Source organism: Aulonocara sp. 'chitande type north' Nkhata Bay, linkage group LG19 (assembly GCF_057382095.1).
Source record: "Aulonocara sp. 'chitande type north' Nkhata Bay isolate Kocher_YH1m ecotype deep benthic linkage group LG19, A_spYH_male_GT1.1, whole genome shotgun sequence".
Lineage (NCBI taxonomy): Eukaryota > Metazoa > Chordata > Actinopteri > Cichliformes > Cichlidae > Aulonocara > Aulonocara sp. 'chitande type north' Nkhata Bay.
In genome coordinates this window covers 16,654,115-16,666,768 of record NC_141362.1, presented here as the reverse complement: position 1 = coordinate 16,666,768, position 12,654 = coordinate 16,654,115, and the positions used below count along the sequence as shown (strand labels likewise).

At 42.1% G+C, this 12,654-nt stretch overlaps 1 protein-coding gene across 2 annotated transcripts in view; it reads left to right on the top strand.

The window, feature by feature from the left end:
• The window catches only part of alk (ALK receptor tyrosine kinase), a 426,012-nt gene that overhangs the window by 240,861 nt on the left and 172,497 nt on the right, over window positions 1–12,654 (top strand). For both annotated transcript variants that reach the window (XM_086273707.1, XM_086273706.1), the window contains exon 4: window positions 6,247–6,451. In XM_086273707.1, coding sequence (XP_086129833.1) covers window positions 6,247–6,451 — 205 coding nt within the window. The remainder of the gene's footprint in view (window positions 1–6,246; window positions 6,452–12,654) is intronic.

The window sequence follows — 12,654 nt, the reverse complement described above, 5'->3', positions numbered from 1 at the left end:
GTTAGTCGTATTATTAATCATTCATTATTGAATATTTTTGGTCCAGTTTTGCATTCAAATCTGTCTGTCATACATGCGAGCTCTGTGCAGTCCAGAAACAGCATTTTTTTTTAAAGACAGTGAAAGCTTTAAGTGCAATTGGGATGTTTCTGCATAAGAGAGCAGAGAGCTATTGGTGTTATGTGCACTATAAGGTAACCTACAATAAAATCAGTATGATTAACATTTAGTTGACAAAGACAAACAGACACTGTATAGACATATAATTCCACTCACATGTTTAATAACTCTTTCACGCTATAACCAGAAAATGCTGTAGAGTACACTTTTATTCGACCACCAAACAAAGTCAACTTTAATGGTGAAATTAAAAATCAATGGAAATCACAGTATGAGTGGGGTTTGTTTTTCGCATTTGTCCCAAAATAATGTTTAAAAATCTTCTTTTTCTTGCTTCTTCTTCCGAATCCCTGAAGAAAAACAGAGTGATTCATCTTTTTACACTTTCTATAGTGGTTCATGATGATTACTAAAAAGCAGTTTTGCCTGGGGGAAGGAGGAGGTTATGTGATTAGTCTGGTTTGCTTGGTAGCTAGATTACTCAGGCTGTTTGAGTGGATTTACATGTCATTATACTAGAAGTGGGGCTTGGCCCAACTTAGAAAGATTAACTTTTGTATTCCTGCGTTTCATCCAGATCCAGATTTGGATGCTGAAGTTTTTAAACAGGTTCTTCACCATTACAAGACTGGAATGTTTGTGGCACTGGACTGCAGGATATTGCCTTATAGTACATTTAAAGATAATAATACGGTAGAAAAATGAGAAGATATTGTCTTGATGTTCTCAGAAACCCAACACAATACACATGCTATCTTGGTCAAGTAAGTAATTTTTGTGTAATGTAGAGGGAATTTTCAGCCCTGCCAGTGAATCGCAGTCCCTGATTGCAATTTTACTGATGTCGTCCCCTTTCACCATAACAGCACACCAGATTTCAATTTGAAATCACTGCTGCAGTAAACAGTTTTATTGAAGAAACCACCAACAATACACTATCACAAGATAGCTTTTTATCAGCATGCAGAACATACTTTAACACCATTTTGCTACTGTGGAAGCTGTGTCACCGTGTTGATCAGATGAATGGGTTGTAAATTAAAATGTTTGTCAGTCAAATTGTTGGGACCCCAGAAATCCTGTGCTGGCCCTGGGTAAATGCATTATGTTATAAGAGGATTTGGCAGAGAATACAATCTGAATTGTTTGTTTTCCTCCTTCTCTCAGGCCTTTAGCTGCAATTTTATTATCTGAGGGAATTCTGTTCTCTCCAACAGTTGGATTTGGTATGCTATGTCAACAAGAGCCTCCGTTGATTGAATCGGTAACTGCACAGAGAGAGAGAGGGAGAAAATTGTTTACCAGCTTGATTCAATGATACAGAATAGAACTTTCACTTTGGATTGAAATGTTTCTTGCTTCTGTGTTTTGGGGCTTGTCTTCCTCATCGCAGGGGCAGCAATCAAGTACCAGTTTAGAGGCACTGCAGATTAAGCTGGTGTCACTGAGGTTGAGCTTCACGGATAAATAAGAAATAGCCTACAAGAAACTCCGTTTGCAAAGAATAATAGGGCAAGTAGAGCACTAGTGGTAGTGTGGGTTAAAATCAAAGTGTATAGATTGGTGGTTACTGAAGAGTTCTTTCTAGTTATAGAGTCTTTCAGTTGTTTTAGGAATGAGGGTTGTTTTTCCATTATGAATAGCTCTTGAGAAAAGTTGTAATTTTCATAAAGTTATTATAATTTTCATTTTCATGAAGTCTTAAATGTTAGATTTTGACATATACAGGGAGTGCAGAATTATTAGGCAAGTTGTATTTTTGAGGAATAATTTTATTATTGAACAACAACCATGTTCTCAATGAACCCAAAAAACTCATTAATATCAAAGCTGAATGTTTTTGGAAGTAGTTTTTAGTTTGTTTTTGGTTTTAGCTATTTTAGGGGGATATCTGTGTGTGCAGGTGACTATTACTGTGCATAATTATTAGGCAACTCAACAAAAAACAAATTTATACCCATTTCAATTATTTATTTTTACCAGTGAAACCAATATAACATCTCCACATTCACAAATATACATTTCTGACATTCAAAAACAAAACAAAAACAAATCAGCGACCAATATAGCCACCTTTCTTTGCAAGGACACTCAAAAGCCTGCCATCCATGGATTCTGTCAGTGTTTTGATCTGTTCACCATCAACATTGCGTGCAGCAGCAACCACAGCCTTAGAAAAATCAGTCTTGAGATATTTCTTGGCCCAGTCTTGACGTTTCAGCTTGTGTGTCTTGTTCAGTGGTGGTCGTCTTTCAGCCTTTCTTACCTTGGCCATGTCTCTGAGTATTGCACACCTTGTGCTTTTGGGCACTCCAGTGATGTTGCAGCTCTGAAATATGGCCAAACTGGTGGCAAGTGGCATCTTGGCAGCTGCACGCTTGACTTTTCTCAGTTCATGGGCAGTTATTTTGCTCCTTGGTTTTTCCACACGCTTCTTGCGACCCTGTTGACTATTTTGAATGAAACGCTTGATTGTTCGATGATCACGCTTCAGAAGCTTTGCAATTTTGAGACTGCTGCATCCCTCTGCAAGATAGCTCACTATTTTTGACTTTTCTGAGCCTGCCAAGTCCTTCTTTTGACCCATTTTGCCAAAGGAAAGGACGTTGCCTAATAATTATGCACACCTGATATAGGGTGTTGATGTCATTAGACCACACCCCTTCTCATTACAGAGATGCACATCACCTAATATGCTTAATTGGTAGTAGGCTTTCGAGCCTATACAGCTTGGAGTAAGACAACATGCAAGAAGAGGATGATGTGGACAAAATACTCATTTGCCTAATAATTCTGCACTCCCTGTATATTTTATTCTTGGACTCTAGATGAATAAAATTCTAATGAGGAATAGTTTACATTTTAAAAGCGTGTTTACATGCAAAGTTATTACGATCATGGATAAGAAAACAGTACAAAAAGTACAACTTTGATTAAAAAATAAAAAAAGCAAGTTTCTAGTGTCATAGCTTGATCTTGGTTATATTCCTATACCTATTAGCTACTAACAGATAAAAGCATACATGCTGCAGTTGATAATTAGTGTTTTTAAAAAGACTTGATAACAAGTTTTCTACCCCGACGCTGACAACATTGAATGCACAACAATCACATCAGTATCTTTGTTTATGAAGACTCAAGCAGCTCTCGGGCAGTCAGTACGCAATTTAATTATGAAATATACTGAAAGAAAAACAAACAGAGTAAAAGGACTGTTGGATCACAGTTCTTATCTTATAATTGCAGGTTATCTTTCAAGAGAACTAACTTTATCTTTGTTATGATTTAACATTGTCAGGCCAAATAAGAGCTGTGTTCACTGCTCCATGTTTAAACATGCAATTGCTGCTGATTTAAAGAGCATATAATGCTTATTATGCTAATTTACAAACACAGAATTTCTAGTCTTGGACATACTAGATTAGCTTTGCATGATTTATATTCATGGATCCAGGCATTTTTTTCACCCTGCTCATTTTAAATATTAGCATCCAACAGTGGAACAACATATGTAACAAACAAACACAAATCTTGCCTAATGCTTTGTGTTGTGATGTTTTAATGTTTTTTTTTCTCAATATAAGCAGTTGAGGGATCCCATCTGCTTAATACCCTGTCAATGATGATGTTGCACTATGCAAATTTGGGAAGACAGTCAGAGGAAGCCAATATTGTGATGCATTAAATAAGACTATCAAACTCTGTTAGGCAGCAGTATTTAGGGGTAAAGCTAAAGCTGAACTCTACTAACCGAATTACAGTCTTTGCTTTGCACTTTGCCATTATAATTTGTGCCCTGCCAGTAATTGCTCCCAAGCAGGTATTTCTCCATCTTATTAGAACTGGGAAAGAAGAGTTAATAGTTTTCTGCCTTCGGGCCCAAAACCCTTCCAGGCTAAGTCTTAAAAACTTTATATCAGATTGCTGTTGGGTGTGTAGAAAATGCATTCAGTCCCTGCCTGAAACTTGTTGTAAGCATTCATACTGTCCTTGCCAAATTGTCTGGACCCTCTGTGTAAGAAGCATTCAAATGTGGAAAGCAGAGCAAATGAGGCTTAACTGGAGCACTCCAATGTGAAGGCCTTCAAATTATCCAGTTTTTTTCAACAGCCCCATGGGATAGGGGAAGGCATTTGTTATCAGAGAAGGATAATTCTGTTGGCACTACCACCACCCACTATGACCTCTCTAATAAACATAAAGTAGAATTATTCCCTTGCTGACAAGGACAGAAAAAGCTTTGAAAAAGTATCTGCCATTAATACCAGAAATACAAAGTTTGAGGGTTTAGAAATATTTAAAAGTGTATTTCGCTTTCTCCACTATTTCTATGTCAGCAGCCAAATTGTAGCATGTTTGTGCCCATTTCCCCTGCTTTCTGCAAAACGTTTGATTCCCTTGACTTGCATCCTTCCAATAAAGCAGCGTTTGGATGGCACTGGGGTCGATTTGACTGACTCACCAGAGACTTATTCAACTACAGCCATTGTTCACCTGCTATAAATGTGGCTGTGCCTCAAGGTTCCAGCAGAACATTGCTGGCTAAGCAGCATTGTTTTAGTGAGGATAAATTATTAAGTAAAAGCTTGTAGTGAAGATAGACTCTCTCCGTGTGAAATGAAGTTTTCCAAGGTTTTTTAAAAACCTTTTTTAGAGTAAGACATCACACCAGATTTACAAAGGGAAATGCTTTGGATGGATACATGAGTAGATGATGGAAGGAGATCATATTTATTGTTGAATCCATATTAGAAATTATAGGCATTAACAGAACGGTGAATGTAAGGAGACAAAGATAAGAGAGGGGATGATACCTTTCTTATCCATAGTCAATCATGTACTACACTATGACTCAGAAGAAGCAGTACTGCATTTTTGAAAGGCATGCTCCACCTTCTGCTGTGCCTCTTTATGGACAAGGAGTCATACTGCAGCACGATAATGAGCCAAGACACACCTCAAAGATCAACAAGTACCAACTGACAATTACTTTCTTCCACAGTCACCTCAAATGCCACTGAACACTTATAATAACTGAGAAACCTAAACATCCTCACACGACTACAGAATGCTTGTGAATAGTGCAGCGATAACTTTCGTTTTCAGGTTTGAACGAAAGTGGCGTCGGTGCACTTCCAGACAAACAAAAGCAAACTAGAAACATCTTGACTTGTGGCGTCAGATGTTTGGGTGCCACCTAATTGCAGATTCATACAGTTTGTACCATTTGGCACTTAGTTAAGACTAAATAAGCTAGATTTAGGCTTTGAAATCACTTTTAAAGATTTTAAGAAACATCTGTTCTGTTAATGTGTTCCAATACAAAAGCTGTGTACAGGGTGGGCCATTTATATGGATACACCATAATAAAATGGGGATGGTTGGTGATATTAAAGTCCTGTTTGTGGCACATTAGTATATGTGAGGGGGCAAACTCCTCAAGATGGGTGGTGACCATGGTGGCCAGTTAGAAGTCGGCCATCTTGGATACAACTTTTGTTTTTTCAATAGGAAGAGGGCCATGTGACACATCAAACTTATTGGTAATGTCACAAGAAAAACAATGGTGTGCTTTTGAAAATTGACCTTGAATAACAGAAAATCAGTTATTCCTTCTTATTTAAAATTTTTGGTTTGAATTTTCTTAATAATCTCCTCATTAACAATACTTTACTTAACTGAGCCTGTTAAAAATGGATTTTCTTCCTTTTAAGTTGAGTTTCTTTGTGCCACTTTGCCACAAACACACAGATACCAAACTTTGTGCTTCTGATCAACTTCTTCCTTGAGTGAGCTTAATAGAAAGTGAAATGGAATATCAAAGCTATAAAAAAAATCTCTTTGATTTTTTTTTTCCTTTTCCCCCCTGCTTGACTTTTTTGTGCACAGGGTGTCACTGACAGCTTATTTTCAAAGCAGCTTTATTTTATTAATTTTCTTCAAGGGCTAGACTCAGATGTGGCCTTAAAACTATCTCGTTCTACTTCCCATAAATCATCTCAATACATGCTACAACATCATATCATGCATGCAAGATTCCATATCGTTTTCAAGCTTTTGTACTCATGCATTTAGTCAATCTCTAGTCTTGGTTTTACACTTGTTTGCTTTTCCTCTCTCCCTCAGGTGAGTTTCTCTGGGTGAACGGTTCAGCGTTTGGAGGCCCCTGGGTGCTCAGTCCTTGGCTATGGGGGGGACAAGGTCCTTGTAGCCTGGACATGGCTGTGTTCTTCCACCCCAGGCAACGTGGGCAGTACACTGTTTGGCTTATAATGCGAGACAAGTCCCCTCTCTCCCTCTTCTCAACCGACACTCTCCCGCGCATCACAGGGTAAGCCCATTTCTATACAACTACAATTGGGCAGAAGTGTTAGGATTCTTTTCTCTGTGGTTAATTAAATTTTTGTTGATGATTTGAGGGAATTAGAAACCACCAAAATGTGTTTTACTGTGGAGTTCAAAAAAGCTGAGATGAAATATCTTCATTCAAGACAATGTGTGCTTGTTTTTTGTCTGACATCTCTTCTTATCAGGACATTTTATTTTGGAGCATTTACTTATTTTAAAGATTTATTTTTGCATCTGTGTTTATTCATTCATAAGATTTAGAACTTGTTGCGCTTGCTGTTTCAACACTGACAGGTACAAAACTGCTTTGTTGATGTTTTTCTCTTTTCTAGCATATTACCCTTTCACATGTAAACAAGACACACCTTAATGGAAAAAAAACAAATGTGATAATCTGGCCAGTTATATAGAAAAGTGAAATTCCCCCTGGTACTTTAGTGTATTTAAACTGAATATTGGTCCATTTTATCAAAGGAAGGTTAGGCAGTACAACTGCATTTCTTTGTTTTAAGCACAATGTTAGAGCAGGCGAGAGGGATATATTTACCAGGTTTATGTATAACAGCAAGAGTTTTAAATTTGATTTTATGCTGTGTTAACCTTGAGTTTGTTCCATTATATTTACAGTTGCATGGTTAATGCTGCATTTTATTTATCTGCATGTAGGCCTAGTAAAGATGTGACACCATTAGTGCAGTGGGTTACTGCTACAGTGACAGTACATAGTGATGTTTAGAGTGACTTTATGATCTTTGTAAAACTAAAGATTTGTGAATGGAAACCATTCAGAGTTTGTCTTCATTACATTTTTCACAGGTATCATAACCGCGATGAATGCTGGGTATATTTCACAGCACACATTTGTACTCATAGTAGGCACAAATGCCATGTAATATTAACATTTCTTCAAATACATTGTAAACAATGGATGAGTGTAAGTGAACCATCACAGGCCCACATTTTCAAATGGGCCTGGCAACATTGCGTATAACTGTGAGAAAGCATGGTACACAGTGATCACTCTGGTCAAGAGATCACGACTTGGATTTTTCCTGTCACAGATCATTTTCTTCCTTCTTTTCTTCTTCTTCTAGTTTTTAAGACCTGTTTTTTGCAGTGCAGTTTGTTACTACCATGTGTAATTTACTTTTGCAGCAGTCAAAGTTAATGCGTTAGTATTATCTTATGGTGCGAGTAATCCTTAATTAACACCAGGTCTGTGGCCCCCTCACGCTGCCTTTTCAATGAAGGCTTTTCTGAGATCTGCGTTTCACACTGAGAGCAACAGGGCGACAGAGGCCATAACAATACCCGCTTCACCACTTAATACTTGGTATGTGTGGTCATATCCATGGGTGGCTTTATTAACATATCTGTTCTTTTTAGGGAAAGTGTCTGTAGGATGTGGTAATACAAAGAGCTGAGCTCACCTTGCCTCTATGAAGTGGTTTCTTGGTGCTTGTGTGTCTAATCTCTTAAGGGGACTGGGATCATATGAATATCATGCTATATGCATCCCTCCAGCTTTGGCTGCACGTGAATGGGAGTGTGCATTAACGTGTGTGTGTGTCCTTAAGGGAGCAAAGCAGGGATGTGCTCATTACATGTGTGACAGATTAGGCTGTGCATTGTGTGCACTCTCATTTGTAGTCAGAGACTGCCATCCTCCCACACCATCCCTGCCATTGTAGACTCGCTCAGCTAAACTCCCCACATTTCTGCTCTGATGGGAAGACTCTTATTATAAAAAAAAAAAAGAGAGGGTTAAAACAAAGCAAGAAGAGCCACCCACAAACATCGGAAGAGTCAGTCAGGTTACTAATTGCAAATCTGTGCCTTTGCCTTTGAATTTTAATGCTGTGTTTTGACATGTTTGCCCAATTTGGTTGTCTGGGCATTTAGCACAAGGTTAGTCAAGTAGGAAACAAAAAAAAAATCCCTGTACACATTAGTCATTTACCAGGGTCTTTCTAACTGCAAGGTAGCTTGAATCTTATTAGGCTTCATTATTCATTTTTTATTCATTTTTTACATTTCCCTGAAGCTGGAGACATTCAGCTCAGAATACAATAATGGATTCTACATTAAAATGCAGGTTTAACATACAGGGAAAAAAGAAACAAAAATGAATGCACTAATGTACATCTCATCCTAAATTCCAAGGCTTCAAAAGTAATTATTTCCATGCTAATTTGGGCATGAAGTAGCATGCATATATATATATATATATAAAAACACCCAGCACGCCCCTGCGGGCGGTTTATCCTTCAAGCTCGGGTCCTCTACCAGAGGCCTGGGAGCTTGAGGGTCCTGCGCAGTATCTTAGCTGTTCCCAGGACTGCGCTCTTCTGGACAGAGATCTCCGATGTTGTTCCTGGGATCTGCTGGAGCCACTCGCCTAGCTTGGGAGTCACCGCACCTAGTGCTCCGATTACCACGGGGACCACCGTTACCTTCACCCTCCACATCCTCTCGAGCTCTTCTCTGAGCCCTTGGTATTTCTCCAGCTTCTCGTGTTCCTTCTTCCTGATATTGCTGTCATTTGGAACCGCTACATCGATCACTACGGCCGTCTTCTTCTGTTTGTCTACCACCACTATGTCTGGTTGGTTAGCCACCACCATTTTGTCCGTCTGTATCTGGAAGTCCCACAGGATCTTAGCTCGGTCATTCTCCACCACCCTTGGGGGCATCTCCCATTTTGACCTCGGGACTTCCAGGTTATACTCGGCACAGATGTTCCTGTACACTATGCCGGCCACTTGGTTATGGCGTTCCATGTATGCCTTGCCTGCTAGCATCTTGCACCCTGCTGTTATGTGCTGGATTGTCTCTGGGGCATCTTTACACAGCCTGCACCTGGGGTCTTGCCTGGTGTGATAGACCCCAGCCTCTATGGATCTTGTACTCAGAGCTTGTTCTTGTGCTGCCATGATTAGTGCCTCTGTGCTGTCTTTCAGTCCAGCTTTGTCCAGCCACTGGTAGGATTTCTGGATATCAGCCACCTCCTCTATCTGCCGGTGGTACATACCGTGCAGGGGCCTGTCCTTCCATGGTGGTTCCTCGTCTCCCTCCTCTTTCTTGGGTTTCTGCTGCCTGAGGTATTCACTGAGCACTCGGTCAGTTGGGGCCATCTTCCCAATGTATTCTTGGATGTTCGTTGTCTCATCCTGGACTGTGGTGCTGACACTCACCAGTCCCCGGCCCCCTTCCTTCCGCTTAGCGTACAGCCTCAGGGTGCTGGACTTGGGGTGAAACCCTCCATGCATGGTAAGGAGCTTTCTTGTCTTTATGTCAGTGGCTTCTATCTCCTCCTTTGGCCAGCCTATTACCCCAGCAGGGTACCTGATCACGGGTAGGGCGTACGTGTTGATGGCCCGGATCTTGTTCTTACCATTCAGCTGACTCCTCAGGACTTGCCTGACCCTCTGCAGGTACTTGGTGGTTGCAGCTTTTCTAGCGGCCTCTTCATGGTTCCCATTCGCCTGCGGGATCCCCAAGTACTTGTAACTGTCCTCTATGTCTGCAATGTTGCCTTCTGGTAGTTCAATCCCCTCAGTTCTGACTACCTTCCCTCTCTTTGTTACCATCCGGCTACACTTCTCCAGTCCGAACGACATTCCAATGTCATTGCTGTATAGCCTGGTAGTGTGGATCAGTGAATCGATGTCTCGTTCACTCTTGGCATACAGCTTGATGTCATCCATGTACAGGAGGTGGCTGACAACTGCTCCGTTCCGTAGTCGGTATCCGTAGCCAGTCTTGTTAATGATCTCACTGAGGGGGTTCAGGCCTATGCAGAACAGCAGTGGGGACAGAGCATCTCCTTGGTAGATCCCGCACTTGATGGTGACTTGTGCTATGGGCTTGGAGTTGGCCTCTAGTGTTGTACGCCACATCCCCATTGAGTTCCTGATGAAGGCTCTTAGGGTCCCATTGATCTTGTACAATTCTAGGCATTCCAGTATCCAGCTGTGGGGCATTGAGTCATAGGCCTTCTTGTAATCAATCCACGCAGTGCACAGGTTGGTCAGTCTGGTCTTGCAGTCTCGGCTGATTGTTCTGTCTACCAGTAGCTGGTGTTTTGCGCCTCTGGTATTCTTGCCAATTCCTTTCTGTGTCCCGCTCATGTATTGACCCATGTGCCTGTTCATCTTAGCCGATATGATGCCTGACAGGAGCTTCCATGTAGTACTGAGGCAGGTTATTGGTCGGTAGTTGGAGGGGACCAGTCCCTTCTTGGGGTCCTTGGGGATCAGGACCGTCCGGCCTTCAGTTAGCCATTCCGGGTGTCTCTCGTTAACTAGCAGCTGGTTCATTTGTGCTGCCAGACGCTCGTGGAGTGCAGTCAGCTTCTTCAGCCAGTAGGTGTGAACCATGTCGGGCCCTGGTGCTGTCCAACTCTTCATACTGGAGACCCTTTCTTGGATATCTGCCACTGTGATGGTTACTGGACCCTGTTCAGGGAGGTCGCTGTGGTCTGCCCTCAGATCCTCTAGCCACTGAGCATTGCCGTTATGGGTTGCATCCTTCTCCCATATGCTCTTCCAGTATTGCTCCGTCTCCAGCCTTGGTGGTGCTGTTCTCTTATTGTTCCCTTGCCACTGAGAGTACACCTTTGCTGGTTCTGTGGAGAACAGCTGGTTTATTCTCCTGCCTTCTATCTCTCTGGTGTACCTCCTCAAGCAGCTGGCCAAGGCTGTGAGTCTTTGCTTGGCAGTTTCCAAGGCCTCAGGTATGGGCAGCTTGCTGTATTTCTTAGGCACCTTATTTGTCTTACCTTTCTGCAACTCCGTTAGTTGGCTAACCTCCCTCCGTGCTACTTTGATCTTGCCCTCTAGCCTCCTTCTCCATGGAGGGTACTGCCCCTTGTCGCTGTTCAACTTGTAGCCAAGCATCTCACTGATCACTGCTGCCGTATTGTAGATCAGCTTGTTAGTGTCGGTAATCGTGGTTGTAGGTATTGCCTGTAGTGCTGCATTAACATCATCTAGCAGACCTTCTGAGGGTACTTCACGTAATCTTGGTAACCGGCTACGGGGGATCCAGGTTTCAAGCTTGGCCATGATCCTATTTTTCAGGTCAGTTCCTCTCGCACTCAACAATCCTTCTCCTATCGCACTTGGGGCTATGTACCCAATCTCAGGTGGGGGTGATGATATCGCCCCCCTGACCTGGCGTCCTGACTCCTCCTTGCCGTAGCATTTGTGTTGTACCTCGTCAATCTCTAGCTGTGAGAGCAGTCCCTTCTTTCGAATGTTGGAACACTGAGCTACTAGTTGTTTCGCCGTCATTGTGGATGTTGGGTATCGAAGAATCCATAGGTCCCTCATCCTATTCATGTAGCCCCTCCCGCCGGGGTTACTTGCGTAGTAGCATTCCAACAACGCCCTGTTTTCGTCTCTTGCCCACCGATGCCTTCTTGTTCCAGTAGCCCACTTTTCGTCAGGGTGCCTTGGTTCCTCAACACCTGACGCGGTGTATATATATATATATATATATATATATACACTGTAGACACAATGTGCGGCACGGTGGTTAGCACTGTTGCCGCACAGCAAGAAGGTCCTGAGTTCAATTCCACCATCAGGCCGGGGTCTTTCTGTGTGGAGTTTGCATGTTCTCCCCGTGTCTGCGTGGGTTCCCTCCGGGTACTCCGGCTTCCTCCCACCGTCCAAAGACATGCAGTTTGTGGGGATAGGTTAATTGGAAAATCCAAATTGCCACTAGGTGTGAATGTGAGTATGAATGGTTGTCTGTCCTTGTGTGTTAGCCCTGCGACAGACTGGCGACCTGTCCATGGTGTACCCCGCTTCTCGCCCTATGACAGCTGGGATTGGCTCCAGCACCCCCCGCGACCCTGAAAAGGATCAGCGGTAGCGTATGTATGTATGTATGTATGTATGTATGTATGTATATATAGCTTCTCGTGTTCCATCTTTCTGATGTTGCTGTCATTGGGAACCACTACATCTATCACTATGGCCGTCTTCTTCTGTTGTTTTTTCTGCCACCACTATGTCCGGTTGGTTAGCCACCACCATTTTGTCTGTCTGTATCTGGAAGTCCCACAGGATCTTAGCTCGGTCATTCTCCACCACCCTTGAGGGCGTGTCCCATTCCATGTATGCCTTGCCTGCTAGCATCTTGCACCCTGCTGTTATGTGCTGGATTGTCTCAGCATAT